Genomic DNA, 24,196 nt, shown 5'->3' with positions numbered 1-24,196 from the left:
TGTCAGGTGCATAGTTTGCACATATTTTCTCCCATTCTGGAGGCTGTCTGTTTACTCTGTTGATAGTTTCTTTTGCTGTGCAGAAGTTATTTAATTGGGTCCTACTTATCTACAAATATTCTTTATTGCAATTGCTTTTGGAGACTTTGTCCTGAAATCTTTGCCAAGACCTATGTCCTGAATGGCATTTTCTAGGTTTTCTTCTAAGGTTTTCATAGTTTTAGGTCTTACATTTAAGACTTTAATCCATCTTAAATTGAGTTTTGTATGTGGTGAAAGGAAGGGGTCCAGTTTCAATCTTCTGCATATGGCTAGCCCGTTATCCCAGCACTATTTATTAAGGAGTCCTTTCCCCATTTCTCGTTTTTGTCAATTATGTCAAAGACCAGATGGTTGTAGGTGTGTGGCTTTATTTCTGGGTTTCCTAACCTATTCCATTGGTCTATATATCTGTTTTGGTACCAGTACCATGTTGTTTTGGTTACTGTAGCCTTGTGGTATAGTTTGAAGTCCAGTAGTGTGGTGCTTCTGGCTTTGTTCTTTCAGCTTAGGATTCCTTTGGCTATTCAGTCTTTTTAGTTCCATATGAATTTTAGAATCATTTTTTTTTCTAATTCTGTGAAAAATGATGTTGCTGGTCTGAGAGAAATAGCACTGAATCTGTAAGTTGCTTTGGGTAATAAGGCCATTTTAACAATGTTGAGTCTAGTCTTCCTATCCATGAGCATGGAATGTTTTTACATTTGTTTGTGTCATCTCTGATTTCTTTTCTTTTCCTTCTTTTTTGAGATGGAGTCTTCCTCTGTCACCCAGGCTGCAGTATAGTGGTGCAATCTTGGCTCACTGCCTCCCAGGTTCAAGCAATTCTCCTGCCTCAGCCTCTCAAGAAGCTGGGATTACAGGCACCCGCCACCATGCCTGGCTAATTTTTGTATTTTTAGTAGAGACAGGTTTCACCATGTTGGCCAGGCTGGTCTCGAACTCCTGACCTCAGGTGATCTACCTGCCTCAGTCTCCCAAAGTGCTGGGATTACAGGCATGACCCACCACGCCAGCCGTCATCTCTGATTTTTTTAAGCAGTGTTTTGTAATCCTTTTTGCAGAGATGTTTTACCTCTCTAGTTAGCTATATTCCTAGGTATCTTACTTTTGTTTTTTGTTTTTTGGGGTTTTTTTGGCTTTTGTGAATGGGATTGCATTCTAGATTTTGCCCTCAGCTTGGATGTTACTGGTGTATAATTTTTGTATATCAATTTGATATTCTGAAACTTCACTGCAGTTGTTTATCAGTTCTAGGAGCCTTTGGACCGAGACTATGGGGTTTTCTAGATAGAAATATATTGTCTGCAAAGAGGTAGTTTGACTTCCTCTCTTTCTATTTGAATAATATTGACTTCCTACGTATGCAAGCACAGGATGTGCCTCTGTTGTCTATCATTTTTTTCACCGTGTCAAAAATGGAAATACATCTTTATATATCATAAACAAATTATAATCTCAAGTAATGCCCACCATGCAAAAAAATTACTTTAAATGTTATTTAACTATTATTTAATTCATCTGGAGAAATAAAAATTTAGGAAGATCCCAAGGGAATGGCAAAAAGAGAAGGGAAGTGGTAAAGGGTAGAAGAAAAGGGCTAACACAGCGGTGTCTGAGACTGATCTTTAGAAGGGTCTGCTTGAAGGTTGGCCCCAGGCTGGTAAACAGTTACTCACACTGATAGGAAGTTTCCTCTCAATAAGAGTGTCTCACTGTGCCCATTGTGGGCAGACAATGTGGTTTGTGCTGAATGCATGCCAGGCAGAGGGTGTCAACAAAACCAGGCCCCAATAAAAATTGTTTTTTTATGAGCTCTAATAAAAACCTCTAATGAGCTTCCCAGGTAGGTACTTTGTCACAACTCCTTGCAGTAGGAGTTAAGTGTGCCCTGTGTGACTCCACAATTAGAAGATTCCTGGGGGCTTGTACCTGGTTTATTCTGGACTTGTCTCTATGTACCCTCCCCTTTTGCTCACTGTATTTTGTATCCCTTCACTGCGATAAATCTTAGCTACAAGTATGACTATATGATGGGTCCTGAGAGCTCTTGTAGTGGGTCATGAAAACTCGGGGTGGTCTTGGTGGGACCCCTGACACAGATAGATACTTGAAGGAGATGCTTGGAAGGATAAGACGGCAACTCAGGAAGAAACACTGATTTGGAAAGGCTAGAGAAAGGAAGGTTTTAAGAAAACTAGAATGGTTAATTTTCAAATGCTTCTGAGCAACAGTAAAATTAAAATGCAAGTCTTAAAGTAGTTTACTAAAAGCTAAATAAGACAACTTGGCCAGAAGCCTAGATGACAAACATTACCAAATTGAGGCAAGGGGATGCAAATTGTTGTCTGATTGTTTGTCTTAAAGTCTAGATTGTAGACTAAAGGTTAATAGAGAAACTTCACATATGTGCACTGTTGTGGATTGAATTGTGTTCCCTCAAGTCTAAAGCCCTAAAAGTTATCAATGTGACCATATATAGAAATAGGATCTCTGCAGATATAATTAGGTGGTCATATTGGATTACAGTGGACTCTAAATCCAGTATGGCTGGTATCCTTAGAAGAGGGAACTGTGAATACAAAGATACAGTGGGGAAAGGCAAAGCAAGATGATGGAATAGAAAGCTCCACTGATTGTCCCCCCAACAAGACGACCAAGTTAACACCTATCTACACAGAAAAAAAACACCTTTATAAGAACTAATAATCATGTGAGCACACACAGCACCTGGTTTTAACTTCATATAGCTGAAAGAGGCACTAAAGAGATAGAAAAAACAGCCCTGAATTGCCAACACCACCCCTCCCTCACCCATTGGCAGCAGCAGGCACAGCAGCATGATGCAGAGGGCATCTCTGGGTGCTGAGGGAGAGAGAACACAGCAATTGCGAGGCCTTGAACCCAGTGCTGTCCTGTTAGAGCAGAAAGGAAATCCAGGCCAAATTTAGCTGATGTCCACCCAGAGAGGGAGCATTTATTATTATTTCTTTTTGTAGTGCTAAGTTTTTATTCCCTTTTCTTTATTGTTTGTGTATCTGCTACAGTTTTTTGCTTTGTGTTTACTTAGGACTGAAATAAAACATCTCATAAGTATAATAGACTATTTTATACTGATAACATAAATTCTGTTGCATACAGAAACATTAGACTCGTACCTGTCCCCCACACAATTTTTTCACTTATTTCACTATTTACATTTTTTATATTATATATTTCTTGAAAACCTGTAGTTATTATTATTTTTGACTGTTTTGACTTTTTAAAAATTATACTTTAAGTTCTGGGATATATGTGCAGGTTTGTTACATAGGTGTACGTGTGCCATGGTGGTTTGCTGCACCCAACAACCTGTCATCTACATTACGTATTTCTCCTAATGCCATCCCTCCCCTAGCCCCCCACTCCCCAACAGTGTGTGATGTTCCCCTCCCTGTGTCCATGTATTCTCATTATTCAACTCCCACTTATGAATGAGAATAGGCAGTGTTTGGTTTTCTGTTCCTGTATTAGTTTGCTAAGAATGATGGTTTCCAGCTTCATCTATGTCCCTGCAAAGGACATGAACTCATCCGTTTTTATGGTTGCATAGTATTTCATGGCACATATCTGCTACATTTTCTTTATCCAGCCTATCATTGATGGGCATTTGGGTTGGTTCCAAGTCTTTGCTATTGTAAACAGTGCTGAAATAAGTATATGTGTGCATGTGTCTTTATTATAGAATGATTTATAATCCTTTGGACATATACCATGCCCTGCTAAATTTTTCTATTTTTATTTTTATTTTTTTGTAGAAACAAGGTTTAACTATGTTGCCTAGGCTGGTCTTGAACTCCTGAGCTTAAGCAATCCACCCACTACAGCCTCCCAAAATGCTGAGATTACAGGAGTGAGCCACTGCACCCAGCTAATTTTTTATTATTTAAAGGAGGGTCCAAAATTTGTGTAAATGTCCATCTCACCTCAAAAAACTAGTTCTGCCCCTGGCTGTGGTCTTAAGTAGAGAAATATAACTACTTCTGAAGGAGATCTTGGCAATGAGGAAACTAGAGGTATACATATACCCTGACCTTTTTATCCTGCTACCTTCTGATCGTCAAACCCAAACAGAAGCCAGAGATTAAGGGAGCCCTTATACTTCAGTCCATAGAGTTCGGCCTCTCTGGACATAAGCAGGGTGGTGAAGAGACAAGCAGAACATATCCAGCATTGTGAAGAACCTCAGTGGTTGCCATGAGAACCTCAATGGTTGCCATGAGAACTTCTGTGGTTGCCATAATGGGTCTTCCACTAGAATTACACCCAGAGACACGCTACCTGTGCCCATCCCCACTCATTCTTCTCCACTGGAAATGGAATGACATGCAAGTACTGCCTCTGGGAGAAGGAAGTGAGTATGGAAGGATCAGCTCCTTCTGAGCGCTCTTCTATTGGTGCCTGACTGTCTGCCTAGCTGCAGAGAGGGCTTGTCCTGTGTGTGCTCAGGCCATATGGCCCGTGGTTCTCCAGCTGTGCCAGCAAATGGGATCTTGTCTGCCAATCTAGGGCCAAGACAGAAGAACGCTCACTTGAGAATCTGGTTTAGATGGACTGAAATAGGGTTCCTTCCAGCTCTACTTGATGGTAGTAATAATGACAGTAATAATAAACAGCATTATTATTATGATCTAGTCCAACCCCTACATTCTACAGGTTAAAACTTTATTTTGCTTTTAAAAATTGCTTCATTTAAATATTTATTATGGCTATTTATTTTTAGCTTTCTTACAAGTCTTAGTTCTTACTGTCATTGAATATATGGATAACTTCCAGTTTTAGAAAGCATTTGTGTAAATTACTAGCAAATACAACTGACAATAATGATCTTCTCATTTTATTTGAGAAACCTGAGTTCTAAATCATAATTTTTTTATTGGCTTTCCTAGTGAAATTTCTAACAAAATAAATATAGATTGGAAAGAAGAACACTATTTCCTGCTAAATATAATACAGAATCCTTTAAAAGACAGGGATTTATATAATATTGGGGCTAGATGAAAAGAAGTGACTCATCTAGTATTTAATTTTTTTAAAGTTTTTTGATACATAATATTTGTACATATTTATATGGTACATGTGATGTTTTGTTACATGCATACAATGCGTAATGAGCAAGTGAAGGTAGTTAAGGTATCTACCACCTTGAGTGTTTACCAGTTCTATGTGTTGGGACCATTTCAAGTCCTGTCTTCTTCATATATATATATGTGTGTGTAGTTATATATATATATGTTATATATATATGTTATATATATGTTATATATATGTTATGTATATAAATATATATGTTATATATAAAATATATATATATATATAAAAAATATATAAAATATATATATTATTTTTAGATGTTTCTTAATAGCATGATCTCGGCTCACTGCAACCTCCACCTGCCAGGTTCAAGCGATTCTCCTGCCTCAGCCTTCTGAGTAGCTGGGATTACAGGCATGCGCCACCATGCCCGGCTAATTTTTTTTCTTTTTTTTGAGATGGAGTCTTGCTCTGTCACCCAGGCTGGAGTGCAGTGGTGTGATCTTGGCTCACTGCAACCTCTGCCTCCTGGGTTCAAGCAATTCTCCTGCCTTAGCCTCCAAGGTAGCTCGGACTACAGGCATGTGCCACCATGCCTGGCTAATTTTTTTTGTATTTTTTGTAGAGATGGGGTTTCACCATGCTGGTCAGGCTGATCTCAAACTCCTGACCTCAAGTGAGCCACCTGACTCAGCCTCCCAAAGTGCTGGGATTACAGGCATGAGCCACCACACCTGGCCCCTTCTACCTATTTTAAAATATATAATATGTCATTAACTAAAGTCATCCTACTCTACTATCAAACATTAGAATTTATTCCTTCCATCTGTCTGTACCAACTAACCAATCTGTCTTCATTCCCCATCCCCACCCACCTGCTTCACACACAAGCCCTTCCCAGCCTCTGGTGACCATCACTGTTCTCTCTACCTCTATGAGATTAGCTGTTTTAGCTCCCACATATGAGTAAGAACATGTGATATTTTTCTTTGCTTGGATTATTTCACTTATAATGACCGGCAGTTCCATCCATGTTGCTGCAAATGTCAGGATTTCATTCTTTTTATGGCTGAATACTATTCATTGTGTATATATACACCACATTTTCTTTATCCACTCATCCACTGATGGACGTTTATGTTGATTCCTTAGCTTTGCTATTGTGAATAGTGCTGCAATAAACATAGGGGTGCAGGTATCATTTTCCTATACTAATTTCCTTTCCTTTGGAAAAATACCCAGTAATGAGATTGCTAGATTGTATGGTAGTTCTATTTTCAGTTTCTTGAAAAATCTCTATAATGTTTTCCATAATGACTGTATGAATTTACATTCCCACCAACAGTGTATGAACTCCCTTTTCTCTGCATCCTTGCCAACATCTGTTATTTTTTGCCTTTTTGATAACAGTCATTCTAACTGGGGTAAGATGATAGGCTAAATTAGGAGTTCATCAAAGGATCAAATTGCTTCTTTTCCTCAAAACATGTGCAGACAAAAACAACAATAGCCACAGCAATAACAGGTAAAACTGGAGCTGTTCTGGCTGGGGTGTGGGTGGGGTATGGGGACCCTAGTGCCACCTGCTTAGCCCTGAAGCACCTGCCCATTCTCCCCAGTGATTTTTAAACCATGGGACCAGCTTAGAGATCTCCAGGGGCCCACCCGCACAATGGCTAGTTATAGGAGTTCATTATAAAGTATTATTCAGAATTCCTAGGTAATAGATGTCCATGGTTCAAACTACCTTATTAAGAGCTTTAAGGGCCCAAATCCTCGAAGACGGCATTGGAGAGGAGGGCTGTAGAGGGGTGAGGTATAGCTGTCTTAGGATCAGCCTTGTCTAAGTTGCTGAGATGCTGATGGGCAGACTACCCTATAATCTGATGCACTATTTACTGTCTAGTGTTTAAAAGAAGACTGGGAAATTTGTTTTTGAGTATATTAGGCTTGAAAGGGTAAATCTCCAAGTTAAGGATACAATTGCTTTTTATGTCAGTTCATAGATATATGTAAAAATGTTTGAACAGCAAGGCTGTAGTAGCTACTTTCCCCCAAAGCTGTTGCTTATTCTGCTTTTATAAAAGAGAACTTGAGGATTTTCAAGTGTGGTCCCTGGAACAGCAGCATCGGCATCTTCAGACGCACTGACTCAGAATCTGCCTTTTAATGGGTTTCTTAGTCATTTGCATGCACAATAAGCGGGTGCTTCTCAAACTCCGCTGAGACTTTAAATCACAGGCTTATTATGCACAAGGCCCTGGGAAGTCTTGCTCTTAGTCCCAGCAATATAGTAAACTAGCAACAAAAAGCCATAGCAAGCAGGTATTCTACTTTGGAGAGATCAGTGCTGAACAAGTTTTTTTTTTTTTTTTTTTTTTTTTTTGAGACGAGTCTCGCCCAGGCTGGAGTGCAGTGGTGCAATCTCGGCTCACTGCAAGCTCCACCTCCCGGGTTCACGCCATTCTCCTGCCTCAGCCTCCCGAGCAGCTGGGACTATAGGCGCCTGCCACCACGCCTGGCTAATTTTTTGTATTTTTAGTAGAGACGGGATTTCACTGTGTTAGCCAGGATGGTCTTGATCTCCTGACCTTGTGATCCGCCCGCCTCTGCCTCCCAAAGTGCTGGGATTACAGGCGTGAGCCACCACGCCTGGCCAACAAGTTCTTAATTGAACTGGACAGCAACAGCATCTTGGTTCACTTCCCTTCAACCCTGGATTTCAGGGTCCTGTCCAGTGTGCACAGTGCAAGGACACTGTCTTTCAGTCCCCCATTTCTTCCTCCATGCTTGCCCCTTCCCCCTACACCTCTGGTTCACATTACCATTAATTATTGCCTATGGCACTGCTTCCTCTAATAATATAAAGATGCCATCTTCCCCACTGGACCATAAGCACTTTATATATTCCTTTCATTTTCTAAGAGCAATAGCAATGTCATGGCAACATCTAATCCCTGACTGTGAGATGGGGGTGGAGTTGGTGAGGTAATCAGGACAGGTGTTCTTGAGAAAGAAAACAATTCACTAGATGAAGGGAGAAATGAAGGAGCAGTGTTCTAGTCAGTGTTTCTCGCACTCTCATTTCCATGCAAGCCATCCAGGCATCTGCAGATTCTAATCCAGGAGGTTGGGATGGGGCCAGAAATTCTATAGTTCTTCCAAGATATCAGGTAACGCTGATGCTATCAGACCAAGGACCACACTTTGAGTAGCAAATTCTAGGCAACATAAGGACAAGGATCTTGCTAGTATACTCACTGTTACATCAAGATGGTCTGTGCCTGCTCCAGAAAAGATGTCAATCAATTAGTAAGTGCTTATTGAATCAACACTATCGGAAATACCATGTTGAGTGAATTCTCATAATCTGCAAGATATAAAATATGCTAGTTTTAGCTATAAAATTAGAGCTAATACTACATGCATTGGGACACAGGGAGGCTAAGTTACTTGCGCAGTCAGACAGTTAATGTGGCAAGTTATTTAGCAAATATTCCCCATGGTCCCCTACATTTCCTGATTTCCCTTGCAGATAGTTGAAACTGTTGAACTAATTCCAGCTAATGGAATGTTGGGGGCATGGCATGTGTCACCTCCTGGCTAAGGCATTAAAGAGCCAGTGTTCCTTTCTCCTGCCCTATCTTCCCTGTTTTGTTATGCCATCTGAAGCATGTGGCCCGCAAGGTGAGGTTGGCAGGAGTGCTGTCCAGCCTTTAGCGGACTTCACATGGGGATGCATAAACCTTTGCTGTATTTAACGTACTTCAAATTTTAGTTTTGTTATATTATTCTGACTAATATGGGCTCAGTGTTGACATCAGGCAGCCCTTTGTACAATGAATGGCCAATGCTCTGAGGAATATTTGAAGACTTGTAAGGTTTAGCAATAGCAGCAGCAGACACCGTTCTTTGCAACTTGGTCAATGTGCATTCTATAACAAGCACCATTTGCTTTCTAGCTGTCTTTTTTACATAAGGACATGTTTCTAAGCACAGTTAGGGTGGGGAAAACCATGGTTTTAGAGATTTCGTGAGCTGCATTCATTAACTGAATAAAACATTATTTTGGAACAGTATTAATGCATACCTACCCAAACATTTCACTTTACAACCTATATAATATATAACTCATATAACAAATGGAGGATGTAGGTTATGCACACAATGGCTGCTGTGGTCTGAATGTTTGTGTCCTTTCAAAATGTATATGTTGAAACCTAATCTCCAATGTGATGATATTAACAGGGGATGCCTCTGGGCAGTGATGAAGTCATGAGGGTAAAACCCTCATGAATGGGATTAGTGCCCTTATAAAGAGACTTTAGAGAGCTCATTCATTCCTTCTACCATGTGAGAACTCAGTGAGAAGGTGCCTTCTACGAACCAGGAAGTGGACCCTCACTAGACACTGAATCTGCCTACGCCTTGATTTTAGACTTGCCAGTCTTAAATTTCTGTAATGAGCTACCCAGTCTATGGTATTTTGTTATTGCAGCTGGAGCAGGAGGCTAAGGTAATGACATATAGATCTGTGTGGGAATAAAAGGTGCATCATCTGACTTGCATTTATATGCCAAAAGAACATGACTGTTATTTATATGTTTCTAGTGATAGTGAACTGCATAGAGTAGAAAAATTAAAAATAGAAAACCTGAAAAAAAATCAATATAGCAATCAAATCAGAATTTGAGACTTTCCAAACCCTCCTTCCTGACCCCATTCATGTTTCTCCTTCTCTGTTAAAGACACCCACCCAAGATGTTTCCATTGGTGAGATGGCTTACCACTTCAAGTAGCAGTTAATTTCTATTCTCTGAAACAATTTACATCAAATACAGAAATACAGAAAGTGACCCAACTCACTCAATGAGAGTAGTATCATCTTGATAATGAAACACTGTAAGGATGTACTGAAAGGGGAAATTACAGAGCAATATCACTTACATAAAGATTTCTATTAGATCTGCAAACTTAGCAGTACCATTTATACATACAGATCATGGCAAGGTAGGGTTTGTTCCAGGAATATAAGGAGAAACATGAGAAAAATCTATTATTTTTAAAAGAGACAAAACTCTTTTAAAAGAAACAAAAGTCACATAAACTTAATGTTAAAATTTTATGAAAAAAAATCAAGCAATTTGGGAATCAAGGAAATTGCCTTAAGCTGAGCATCTTCCAAAAACCTATGACAAAAATTATGCTTAAATGAAATGGCAAAACTCTTAAGAACCCTTTTGTCTCTTGCAATATTGATTTCTTTTAAGCCCTAATCTTTTGTCCACCTAGAAAATACAGGGATACCCCCATCTTTATTTTTAATTTCATATTACATTGGTTAGGGCTTTTCTTAAAGTGTTCAAGAGAAGAGGTGATAGAAACATTCCTACTAGAGCTGTTTCCATTTCTCATGCATAGAAAGCCAATTGATTTTTTTTTAAATAATGAATTTACACTTGGAATGTTGTTGACCTCTCTTATTTGCAAATTATTTAACTCTCTTCCTTCTTCATGGCTTTAATTGATTTTGCAACCTGTGGGTTTTTATTTCTTTATTTTATTTTATTATTTTATTTTATTTTATTTTATTTTATTTTATTTTATTTTATTTTATTTTATTTATTTTATTTTATATTATTATTATTTTTTTGGGGGGAGACAGAGATTTTGCTCTTGTTGCCCAGGCTGGTGTGCAATGGTGCGATCTCAGCTCACCGCAACCTCCACCTCCAGGGTTCAAGCGATTCTCCTGCCTCAGCCTCCTGAGTAGCTGCGATTACAGGCACATGCTACCACTCCTGGGTAATTTTTTGTATTTTTAGTGGAGATGGGGTTTCTCCATGTTGGTCAGGCTGGGCTCAAACTCTCGACCTCAGATGACCTGTCCACCTCAGCCTCTCAAAGTGCTGGGATTACATGCATGAGCCACCGTGACTGGCCTGGTTTTAGTTTTTATTGCAAATGAGATCTTTTCCCCAAAATATGGGAAATAAATTGTGAAATGTTATTGGTCTGGCACAACTTTATTTCTATTACATTTACCAGACTAAATGGTGATAGCATGTTCCCATTGATGACGATTTTCCTCAAATGCAACTAAAATGTCAATGCTATTCCAATAAAAATCTCAGCAGAGTTTGACAAGCATTTTAAAATGCATATTGGCTGGGTGTGGTGGCTCACGACTGTAATCCCAGTGCTTTGGGAAGCCGAGACAGGCAGATCACTTGAGGTCAAGAGTTCGACACCAGTCCGGCCAATTTGGTGAAACCTCGTCTCCACTAAAAACACAAAAATTAGCTGGGTGTGATGGCACATGCCTGCTATCCCAGCTATTCGGGAGGCTGAGGCAGGAGAATTGCTTGAACCTGAGGTGCAGAGGTTGCAGTGAGCTGAGATTGCACCACTGCATTCCAACCTGGGAGACAGAGTGAAACTGTCTCAAAAATAATAATAATAAATAACAAATAAAATGCATATGGAAGAGCAAAGAATCAAGAATAGCCAAGACCATTACTGCCATTAGTGTATCTTTATAATATCCACTATGGGAAGCCTTTTCATATTTTATATACCTGTAAACTGTAATATTAGAAATAATTCTGAAGAAGAGTCACAACAAACAGCATGATGCCACAGCACAGAGACCCAGACATAGATCCACACAAATATGAAACCTGGATATACGAATGTAATGTGACAAACAGGAGGAAAAGCCTGGACTCTTTAACAATGGGTTTTAGGACAAGTGAGTAAATAATCCACATGGAATTAACTTTTGTGAGAGTGTGGACTTAATACGACTTTGAAATTTTTTCATATAGAAAAAAAAAATCTGGACCTAGATCCTTTTGAAAAAGATTTTTTACAAAACCTATAACTGACCACTTGTATAACAATATGGATTCCACTGTTGTATGAAAGTTTATTTTTAATACCAATTTAACATGAAAGACTATTTTCTTAAACTCAGGGTAGGGAAAGATTTATTTTAAGAAAAGTACAAGAAGCCCAATCCTAAAGAAAGTTTTTGTTCTATGAATTTTTTTTTTTTTTTTTTTTTTGAGACAAGTCTCGCTCTGTCGCCCAGGCTGGAGTGCGATGGCATGATCTCGGCTCACTGCAAGCTCCGCCTCCTGGGTTCACACCATTCTCCTGCCTCAGCCTCCCGAGTGGCTGGGACTACAGGCGCCCGCCACCATGCCCGGCTAATTTTTTGTATTTTTAGTAGAGACGGGGTTTCACCGTGTTAGCCAGGATGGTCTCGATCTCCTGACCTTGTGATCCGCCCGCCTCTGGCCTCCCAAAGTGCTGGGATTACAGGCGTGAGCCACTGCACCCAGCCTTTCTATGAATTTTTAAGAGTGCCCACATTTTCTTCTAAAAGTTTAAAATGAACAGTTCAATAGTAGACAAAGAATATAGATTCTACACAGAAAATTCAAATACCCAATAAACAGGCTATTCCCAGGAAATTTAAATGTTCAATAAATATTTGCAAAGGGGTACTAGCTCATTAATTAGGAAAATGAAAATGATACATTGTTTCAAGTTTAGTACTGCCAAATATTATGTTGAAATTCCCATTTCTGCAGATCTTCAACTCCTATCAGGATGTTACCATTTCACAACTATCAGATTGGCAAGTTGCTTTCCACATAGATAATTGACATTTATACTTCTCGAGTATGCACCGTATGACCCAGTGCGTTCGACCTCATTGGTGTTTATCAATACACTGGTTCTCTTGTTTTTCCTATGTGCAAAGATGGTGGTGCTGAAGAGCCCTGTTAGGTTATGTGACCAGTTCTGGGCAGCTGGTTGTGAGTGGTGTGCTGTGTGTTGTTTCTCAGCGGTGCAATATCCTCTCCTCATACTCCTCTCCTGTCTCAGTGATGGAGACACCCGAGTGATCCCGAGGGGCAGGTACAAGATGGGGCCCTCCATCAGCCTAGGTCCCTAAGAGACTGTGGGGAGCTGAGTCCCTTATTGACCCATGGTAGACATGTAGTGTGAATGAGAAATAAACATTTCTTTGGTTGAACAACTAGAATTGCCAAATAAATGAGTGCCAACCTCAAAAAGTCCCATGTGAACGGTTTCTCTAGGGTACAGACTTAGAAATAGAACTGCCAGGCATTAATACAGAACCTGGCACAGAATTGGCATTGCCTAAATGTGGGTGAGTGAAGTCTAGCCTAGCTTACCCTAGTTTCAGATATATAGAAAATAAAATCCAATGCTCCCCATCAAGGAGCTCAGAGAAGTATATAAATATTCACAATACAGCACACCTCCCCTTCTGCGCTGTTCAGTAGAGCAGCCACTAGGCATGTGAATGCTTGGAATGTGGAGAGGGTGGCCGAGGAACTATAATTTTAAAATTGAAGCAGTGTAAAATACCTTTCCATTAAAAACTTCAGGGTTTGGTAGGGTTACTTTTGATTACAATAACTGAAAATTTAGCATTAAACTTGAAACATGCTGTATATGTAAAATACATACCAGATTTCTGAAACTTGTTTTTTTTTTTTAATAAAGTGTGTAATGTCACAGTAAATATTTTGCTGATTGAAGATAATATTCTAGATGTATTGGGACAAATAATTTCATCTGATCTTTTTACTCTCTTAAAATGTGGCTACAAATTGGCTTACGTTTCTAATGGACAGCACTACCCTAGACTAAGTCTAGATCCTTAACATCGCATCTCATCCCAGCAGTCTGATGGATGTGCAAACCTTAAAAAGCAACTCATACTGAGTGTAGCTGTGGCAACAAAAGACTCTACATATTACAAAGCAAAGGGCTTTGCAGATACCAGGGGCTACTAAGGTACTCCTGCCAAAACACTATCCTACACATTACTTCATTTATCCTGTCATTTATTAACAAAATATAGGCCAGGTGCCGTGGCTGACACCTGTAATCCCAGTACTTTGGGAGGCCAAGGTGGGCCAGTCACCTGAGGTTGGGAGTTTGAGACCAGCCTGATCAACATGGAGAAACTCCGTCTCTACTAAAAACACAAAATTAGCTGGGCGTGGTGGTGCATGCCTGTAATCCCAGCTACTCAGGAGGCTAAGGCAGGAGAATCGCTTGAACCCAGGAGGCGGAGGTTGTGGTGAGCCAAGATTGCGCCATTGTACTCCAGCCTGAGCAACAAGAGTGAAATTCCATCTCAAAAACAAACAAAAAAAATAGTGATTGGAGGTCCTTCAAAATCAAGGTTAGAACACACAAATACTCAACACAGTTCTGCCCCTCCTCCCTCATTTTGTTAGAAATGTATTCATTTCATGACATGTACCTACAAGTTAAGCTATTTTCTAAATGAAGTAATGTGATAAATGAAGGCTCATAACATTTGAAAGGGCACCATGTAAACCTGGTCAATCAGGTGTTATTAATTTTCCTGAGCTTCAGTTTTAATATGTTTTCTATTACACAGGGTACATTAGTGATGGCCACTTCCTAGCTTTACACGCTTGAAGTCAATTTCCACCCGTTTCCTATTTGACTTACCACACTACAGCTACCAGGTCCCCGGTACTCCATGCATAATACAGAGCCCATTCAGTTTCCTGCTGCCTTATTTGACCTCCACTCTCCCCTAAATAACTACTGTCAAAGGTGACAATTAACGATCCTATAGGATTCAAAGATGACTCGTTTTTTAACTCAACCTCAACAAATTGCTGAACTTAAGCAACTCACCTCCCTTTTCCTCAGATCTGCCAATATTTGTCACAAGTCCAATTCTCTTCCTTTCCCTTATGACTCCTTGGGCCCTGGGAGTGAGATGAGGAATTTAAGTGCCTCTTTAAATATCCTCATACTCTTGCAACCCAAATGTATGTGGACTCGGGTGGCAAGAGATCATTTGGAGAGATGACATCAATAGTGCAAGTACACGTGGTCCAGGGGTCCAGGGGCTCATCACTGATTGGGAACTCTTCTACCCAAGACATGTAAGGCAGGTTAAAGGCCCACATACATTCTCTGCTGAGGCCACTAACCATGGCAGGAAAATTGCCACTGCTGTCCAAACCAGCACCTCTTGTGAAATCTGCAAGCAAAACAAAACAAAAACATAACCTGGCCTAATATTAGGGTCTGCAAGGTTAACCATCCCATCATTGCATCTAATTCGAAACATACTCTGGTAGAATTCAAAACACCTGTTACATAGAATGATGCCTTGCCTTTGACTCAGAAATGTATAATACAAACAGGCTACGTAATAGTTACCTGCATAACGTTTGAAATCAAAGGGCAAAGAAAATTTTTGTTGCTTTATTTAACAAAATTTATGCCAACTCCTATATATACAAACGTTTCAAAACCAGAGCAGCAGACACACAAACTGTTAACACAGGAATTACAATAATGCTTAAAACATGTGACACAATGTTTTGTTTCTGCTCATATAGACATTTACAGATTTAAAAATTATTCCAAAGGCTGAGCAGCATCACATCTTCAATTTCTGGGATGGATTATATAACATGTCCTAAAGAAAAAGGGATGGAGCTTTTGAGACAATATATTTCGTTCAGTCTAGTTCAACAGACAGCAGGTGGCCCTTAATGAAGGCTTACAAGATGTTCTGGACTGGGGATACAAAATTGAATATAATATAGTCTATTAGAGTATACTTTGAGTCAGGTTTTTTTTTTTTTTTTTTAACTTTTACTCTATTTGTCTATATCCTAAATGTAACAATCTCTCACTTCTGGTCCGCCAAAGGAAGAAAACCTACTTTAAAAAATAAGTTTAAAATGATTTTATTGGTAGTATTAACAAAATGTAGTGATTGGAGGTCCTTCAAAATTAAGAACACACGCAAATACTCAACACAGGTCTGCCTCTACTCCCTTGTTTTGTTAGAAATGTGTTTATTTCCTAACATGTACCTACAGGTTAAGCTATCTTCTAAAGCTCTTTAGGGAGGACAGCTACTTTTTGCTTTCCCATTTTTGACTTCCAGAAACACTTTTAATTCCTTAAAAGGTATTCTAGTTCTGCAAATCCTAAAAAGCTTTGCTACATATTCTACCCATGTAATTAAGCTCCATCAAAGTATGCAAGTTGTGTTTTTAGCTAACGCTTGAAAAACAGTTGATGCTGCGAAGTGCAAATACTTCATGTTAACAGTTAACACCCTGACCTGATTCAAGGCCAATTCTCAGTCCAGCTTTTCAGGAAAGAGCACTATGTGGTGAGGAATAGGAGATAAAAAAGTGGGGGAAAAAAAAAACAACACAGCCTTTTCTTCTTCACTCCTCTCCTCTCCGTATCTCGGGAGCTATTTTTCATGCCACAGGAGTACAATATATAACATGGATAAAACTTTGAATGCTCTCCTTTACGTAGTGAAATGGTACCAAAGATCTACTTCCTAAAAAGCACCAAATAAAAATGCACGGGGACTAAATGCAGTAATAAAATGATCCACAGGGGTTTCTACTCACTTGTTCACATAAACCAGACCCCATCATTCCTGTGCTTTCATTTTCCAAAAGTGAGATTAGACCCTTATAAAAATGTACTTCCAAAATAAATTTCTAGAATATAAAAACATTCTACATTTTTCCAGCCCATGTATCATTATAAAATAGGAAATCAGAAAATTAGCTACTGCAATTTTCATATGGTAAAAAATATTTTTATGTGTACACACATACACATATATAAAAATGCAAGTTTTAAATTTCAATAAAAATTAACCAATTAACTTGATGATCAAGTATTGAATTATACAAAAGAAATGTTGATTATCTGTAATGAGAACAAACTACAAAGGACCTCAATTCCATCTACTGGAATCTAAGACTTTGCCATGTGAAAAAAAAGTGTCTCCAATCGACTACCCAATAAAAAATCACTGGTATCTTTTTCGGGTGTAACAACTCTTTAGTTTCATTCACTGCACCCCACAAATCGCCTAAGGCAGGAATAGCCCCTGGAGGGAGGGAAATGCAAGTTGGGGCTGCCTCGGGGTTGTGCCATCTGTGCTCTACCTGAAGGTCAGTGCCCAGCTGCACAGGCAAGTGAAAGCTAGAAACCTGTCTTAAGCATTTACCCAGCCACCTATCTGCCCAAGAGGCTATGGTTGTGCAGGGGGTGGGCCTTTTTCTAAAGAACACTTTTGTGTTGTGTAGATAAATGACAGTCCTGACATATGTTGGTAGAGAGGGGAGTGGAAGGAGTGTTCCCAGAGTTGCTTCCCTGAGAAAGCTGGGCAGCGGGGTAAGCATGAATGCGGTTAAGACAAATTAGAAACAGCATTACTATCAATGAAAACTAGGGATCATGTTCCTGTAACTTTAGCAAAAACAGTGGGAGGTCTCCATTTTGTTGATTCCTGCCATTTTCTAGTAATTTCATGAGGAAAAACCTTAAGGGGTCTCAAAGGCACAGAACGGAAGAAACAGTGGGCAAGGAAGTTGTGCTAGTCCACAGGAGGGCCTGTCCAGAAGAAATGGCAAAGGGAGTCTAGTGTCCATGAATCAAAGGGATCAAGAAGAGAGAACAGACAGCATCCACCCACGGTCTTTGGATGAATCCCAAATGAAAACTAAAAGGCATATGAAACCCCTTTCACAACTTTATGAGCCTACCTTGAACTGTGTTTGCGAGTTTTACCTATGTTGTAAGCCTGTTCCCTAGCATTTTAAATTGGTCACCTATGTTTCTAGGAGTGTTAAGGGCAAAGAGAAAACAGTTTTAGTTATTTTCCTTTTGCAATCTCTTTTTGTCTTTGCAAAAAGGTACGTTCCCTTCCCATATGTCATAAACCAATGTATTTTAAAGAAAGCAAAAGTTAAATATTTGAAAATGTTATCTTTCTTCCAATACTTGCTGTGAAAGGAGTAAATTCAGGCAAGCAGTTGAAAACATTCTTTAAAATGGCCAGTAAAAGCAAAACTCTTTGTGCTATACGGAACACTCCAGAGTGTTACAAAACCAGGGAGGGAGTAAAAGAATGGCCATTTCTCTATAACCAAATTGAAGACAGTAAAGTAGAAAATAGAATTTCCATTGTGCATCAAATACTCAGAACACAAAGCAAAAACAAAATGGATGTGCACACCAAAACAAAGGTTTTTCTGTAGCATTTATATGAAGAGCATGTGTAAAACATTCTCAATCTGCCCCTCTGAATGGATTATGAAAGATTTGTATGTACTCAGAAAACGGGGTGCTAAACAAAGAAAAGTCTCAGATCCCACTGAAAATCTGTTCAGTTTCACAGGCTCTCTCCAGAAAAATGCGTATGTACCAATTTGCGTGTACAATTTCAGAGCCTTCAAATACATTCTGGGGTCCAATCACATTATTTCAGGTTCAGACTCCTAGCTCCCAATATTCCTACAGTTCTGAAGAATTTGCAGTTCTCTCATTTCTACAGTCTGTATTTCTCCTACTGAATCTTGGTGGAGGGACTCCAAACCAGAATAAACTAAAAGATAACTTGCTTTAAAGAGTAACTGCTTACTTATTTGCCCTTGGAGGAAAGAACATCCCAATCTCTAGTTGCTTCTATCAAATGCCGTTGGCCATGACTCATCCACTCTTCCTGGTCTTCATACAGCCGCCCACAAAACCAGCACTTAAATACACACTGTGAAGAATCATCAGGCAAGGAATCCACTACCTGGTAGTTGTTTTTATGAACTTTTTTGAGTTTCATTTTCAACATCATTTGCCTTTTAATTTGACTGGCTTCTTCCGCATTCTGGTAAGTCAGGCGTACATGATGCCGTCTGATGCCTAGCTGACACCTAGTCCTCTCTGATAAAACAACTTTGAGGACATTGCCTTTGTATTTATTTATTACCTTCATCACATTGGTCACTTCTGGTGAGTCCACATCAGGGTGGTTTAACACAATGACTGGCTGGTTCCGACGGGGACACTTAATCAACTGATCTGGCTTAGCTGCTATCAGTCTTAGTTGCCTTGCAACCTGAAAAACTGAAGGATCCTTGAGACAGCGGCTGGGCTCAGCCTGAATTTTGTTTTTCTTCCTGGATAAGTGTACTTGTTTGCTTTTATTTCTACTTATAGAAAGACTTCTGGAAAGCAGTCTCCCTTGCTTATTTAATTCACTGCTTCCTTGCTGTCCATACAAGAGGCCAGTTTTTTTATGGATGGTGTTACAGACAGCACTCTCTTTTCTCAGTTTAGGCCGCAGAGGTGTCTCGATATTTTGGGACATATCTATTGGCCCCCTTTCACTTCTTAAAGGCTGTAAGTCTGAGTCCGCCTGTTTCACAGGGCAAAATGGAACTGGTTTTATTAACTGTGTTTCACTGCAAGATATGCTGACAGGTGCTTCACATGTAGCCTCTATGATGTGGGCATTCTTAGAGGAATTAAGAACCCTCAACACAGCCCCTTTGGGGATTAACACTGGCGTGGCAGCATGAGCCTTCCTGGCCACTCTGCTTTTGGTTTTCCTATTACTGCCATCTGCAAAGTGTGGATATATTTGTTGATGAGTAAGCTGTCTATTACCAGTAACACCACCATCATTCGGAGGTTTCTGAAGAGGACCTGTGGAATGGCCAGGACCAGTGAGTGACACGTTGATTTCTTGAATACCTTCAGAGGTAGCTTTTGAAGTTCCCTTTGATGCCTGCCCTACAGAGCGACGATGTGCGCTATTTGAAGCCAAAGATGAAGGCTTGCCACAGGACTCAATTAACTGAGCTATCTTTCTGCGCAACAGTTCAATTGACTTTATTTTAGACGTTGAGCTATTCCACTTAATGCCCTCAGGGACATTTTCAGATCCAGAGCTCAGAGAAAATACTGATGAGATGACTGGGCCATCATTAGTGTTGTTAGTCCTTTCAGAATTCTTTAATTCCAAAGGCTTATCCCCAGGCTGTTGAGATCTATCTTCTCCAGTTATGTTTATATGTAAATACTCACTCTTACGTTGAGAGGAAATCTGGCCTACAGTTGAAACTGCCTTGTGTTCCTCTGTCTGGTTATCTTCCTGCTTCCTATTACAGGAAACCATTTTTACAGGAATACTGATTTTACTTGTAGATTCCAACTCATTTTCACTTACAGGCAATAAGCCCTTTTCTCCAGAGAAGGAAAAGGTTGCAGGTGATGCAGCAAAAGGGAGTAACTGCTGTGAGTTACTGTGTAAATTTCTTCCATTTTCAGCAAAACAAACAGCAGCTTTATATGGAAAAGGGTTTGATGCAGCTCCAAGACTACGTAAAACACTGTTTTTAAATACAGATGCTAGAGAATGACCTTTTAAGGCAACGGAAGGAAAAGCAGTTCTATGTGGATACAAATTTTTTTTTTTCTGAAAATCCTCAATTGTTTCCGAATTAATGAAGGATTTTCCATTGTTGTGCACACTAGAATTTGGCATAATAAAATCATAAGACCTTAACCATTTCACATTTTTAAGCTGTTTCTGAACTGAAGGTTGAAAACTATCAATGCCTACGAGTTTTCCAACATTCCCGTCAACTGTCAGTGACTTTTTTTCTGCAGAAAGTACTTTTTCTTGTTCATTTGAACCCTTCTCTTTCACCATACGTTCAGAATTACCTCCATTACCCCTCCCAGCTTCAAGGCAATTATTTTCTTCCAGCGGAAACAGTTTCAGAACAAGCTGCTGTGTACCATTGACAACCTTCACGTCTATCAACTGGGCTAAACAGTTTGCAGGGACAACTAGTTCTGCTGGTGCAACAACCGTCAATGGCATACCTGGCTGAACAGGTTCTTTCGCAGGGGATAACACTTCTACTTCAACATTTTTGTTCTCAAATAGGTTCACTTCATTTGGCTCAGACAGGGTCATTTTATTTGGAATACAGACTACATCTTTTTGGTATTCCTTTGGTTCAGGTAACAACATGATATTGTGCATTTTGTCTTTATTTGCATGGAGAGAGAAATCTGACAGTTGATCTGACCACTTATTTTGAAATGTAGTCCGTGGATTGGAAGCTTTTAGAAACTCTGGGTTTTGTTTTGAAGTTCCGGTTCTTTTTGGCTCCAGCTTGGCAACAGCTTTGACTGGCCGTTTCGCACCTGCCCTTTCATGTACTCTCTTCGTGTGTTTGACAATATAATCATTTCTAATAGCACCATAGTCACAATACTCACACTGATAAGGAAATACGCCTGTGTGTTTCACCAAATGCCTCTGAAACTCTCCTTTCGTATACGAAATGTAGCTGCAGTGAGAACAAATGAATTTAATCTCCTCGTGTTGAAGGGTGTGCTTTTTGTACTGCAGCAGGTCCTTTGTGGAGAATCGACATTTATCACAATAGTATTTGCCTGGCTTAAAGTTCCTTACCTTAAATTTGTTATTGACAGAACTTGAGAAGTTTTCAGTTTTATTTCCAACATGAGTAGCACTGGGATTACTGCTCACAAAATGAAAATTGGGAGGAGCTGCACTGAGGCTGCACTGGAAGCAGACATACATACCGTCCTTCCCTGTACCCTTCTGCAAATCTTGAAGAGAGATCTTGTGAACACTTTTGCATTTTGCACATGTAGCAATGGTCATCATGGCAGCCTCTGCCTCTGAGCCTTGATACAAAAGGGTTTGTGCTTCTTGTCTATCTGGCCGAGGTGCTCCATTAGCATCAGGCTGTTTGGGTGACATGGTCAAGGAATTATGTCCACCGTTCAAGTGTGTAGTGTATAGCTGCTGTCCAATATCCTTCATCTTATCTGCATTTCTAAAAAGAGCCAACTAAAATTCAGCAAGTTTTCACATGATAAAATCCTTAGGAGATATCCTTCTATACAGTTTGTGATGGGTAGGGGTGCAGCTACTTCTTGAGTGCATACTTAATTATTTTTTTTTATATACTGCCACAGTAGGTGCATGATCCCAAAATATGACTGCTTTCAGCTCTCTGACATTCCAGGTAACACTAAACGAAAACAAAATTATAAAGCATGATTAATATAAGAGTTTGGCTAAGCTATTAACAAACTTATCCTATATTTTAATGGCGTTGGACATTTTATGGTAAATCTCAACATATGATTTTAGATGCATGTTATAACAATAACACAACAGAGTTGGCAAGTAAGCTTAAATTGAAAACATTTTCAAACTCAGCCCCCTATAAATTACCACTTTAGCCAAATCATGAATGAACACAGATATACCAGGAACAAGGACATCATAGCAGCCATTCAGGACAGCCTTTGATCACCAAAAGTCATTTTCAAGTGTCAGTGAGCACATCTTTCACAGGTATAATTTCATATTAGCTTCACAAAAATGTTATACAGGACACTGTCAGTTCAGTTTTTGAACAAGTTAGTTATCAAGTGGTAGAGCTAGGGCTTTGACCTGGGGTGTTCACATTTATTTCTACATTATAGCTTATTATCAGCTTGAATACCAACTCTCTCACTCACACGCTTAATTTGCTTTCATGACTGCTAAGACGCCCATAATACTGACAATGTTAGCAAGCCTGCTGCAGCATCTTATTGGGAATCTACTATGTGCTGGGCATTACTCAAATGTGCTGTAAGGCAGTGAATGAAAGCAAATCAGTCCCTCTCCGGGTGATGCACACATTGCAGACGGGGAAACAGATTACACATTTGCCAATGGTGATAAGATACTTGGGAAAAAAGCAATGCCAACAGGACAGGGAAGGCCACGGTGATGAGGCTGCGGGGCTGGGTATGGAGGTGAGGACAGTCAGAAAAGGCCTCATGCTAAGTTCATGTCTGAGCAGAGACCTGGGGGCAACCACAGTGAGCACTGTGGCTGCTGGAAAAGGGGTGTTTCAAGCAGAGAAAAGGCAAAGATCTGTGGGAAGTGGGCCTGCTGCTCGTGAGGAACAGCAAGGGGAATGGGGAACAGGGGACATGTTCCAGAAGAGACAATAACCCAGTATTGTACGGACATAGCAGGGGAGAGGCTGAAGCAGAAAGATCATGGATGGCCTGGCCTGGGACACAAGAGGTGACAAATGTTTCCTAGAGCAAGTAAGCACTCCAATATACACAGAGTGACTTTTTTTTTTTTTTTTGAAAGTGTTTCACTCTTGTTGCCCAGGCTGGAGTGCAATGGTACAATCCTGGCTCACCACAACCTCTGCCTCCAGGGTTCAAGCAATTCTCCTGCCTCAGCCTCCTGAGTAGCTGGGATTACAGGTTTGCACCACTATGCCCGGCTAATGTTGTATTTTTAGTAGAGACAAGGTTTCTCCATGTTGGCCAGGCTGGTTTTGAACCCCTGACCTCAGGTTGATCTGCCTGCCTCAGCCTCCCAAAGTGCTGGGATTACAGGCGTGAGCCACTGCACCTGGCCACAGTGACTCTTTTATACAATCTTTAAAGACACTTAATTTCCCAGAATATGCCAAACTAGGAGCATAACAAAATCCATTCTAGTTTGGAATCTGCTAAAAGCCTTTCTTTCATGACTTAAGAAAGTCACTTAGATCTTCTGAACCTCAGTTTTTCATCTGGCAACTAGAATTAGGAACAATTATCCAATCCCTCCCAGAGCCACCATGATGATTAGAATGCTAGAGTATAAGAACGCTAGAGTTTAAGAGAAGACTTTTGAAATTTTCGAGTCCTTCTCCAAGTGTCAAGAGGCACCCAGAGCTGGGCGTGGTGGCTCACGCCTGTAATCCCAGCACTTTGGGAGGCTGAGGTGGGCAGATCACGAGGTCAGGAGATCGAGACCATGGTGAAACCCCGTCTCTACTAAAAATACAAAAAATTAGCTGGGCGCAGTGGCAGGCGCCTGTAGTCCCAGCTACTTGGGAGGCTGAGGCAGGAGAACGGCGTGAACCCGGGAGGTGGAGCCTGCAGTGAGCCGAGATTGTGCCACTTGCACTCCAGCCTGGGCAACAGAGCGAGACTCTGTCTCAAAAAAAAAAAGAGGCACCCAGAGGGACTCAGTCAGTGTTTGTTCAATGACAATGATGGGTGGCAACACAGGTAGCTTCCTTCTGGCACAATGCTAACAGGCCAAGAACCATATAAAGGCAGTCTGAAAGACTGACGTGGGGGAGTTTAAAAAAGCCCCTCCACAGGGGCTCAA

The 24,196-nt window shown here is 40.2% G+C and overlaps 1 protein-coding gene across 5 annotated transcripts in view; it reads right to left on the bottom strand.

The window, feature by feature from the left end:
- ZNF518B (zinc finger protein 518B) overlaps positions 1-24,196 on the bottom strand; it is a 121,017-nt gene that overhangs the window by 83,949 nt on the left and 12,872 nt on the right. For 4 of the 5 annotated variants that reach the window (XM_032135624.2, XM_032135622.2, XM_032135625.2 and 1 more), the window contains one exon: positions 15,309-22,049. In XM_032135624.2, coding sequence (XP_031991515.1) covers positions 18,617-21,838 — 3,222 coding nt within the window. In that variant the 5' untranslated portion in view covers positions 21,839-22,049 and the 3' untranslated portion in view covers positions 15,309-18,616. Of the gene's footprint in view, positions 1-2,853; positions 2,955-8,373; positions 8,483-14,832; positions 14,907-15,308; positions 22,050-24,196 lie in introns of those variants that run through there. The other variant, XM_058430121.1, reaches the window with a different exon arrangement.

This window comes from Hylobates moloch, unplaced genomic scaffold (genome assembly GCF_009828535.3).
Source record: "Hylobates moloch isolate HMO894 unplaced genomic scaffold, HMol_V3 SCAFFOLD_17, whole genome shotgun sequence".
Classification (NCBI taxonomy): domain Eukaryota; kingdom Metazoa; phylum Chordata; class Mammalia; order Primates; family Hylobatidae; genus Hylobates; species Hylobates moloch.
This window is presented reverse-complemented; position numbering and strand designations above follow the sequence as displayed.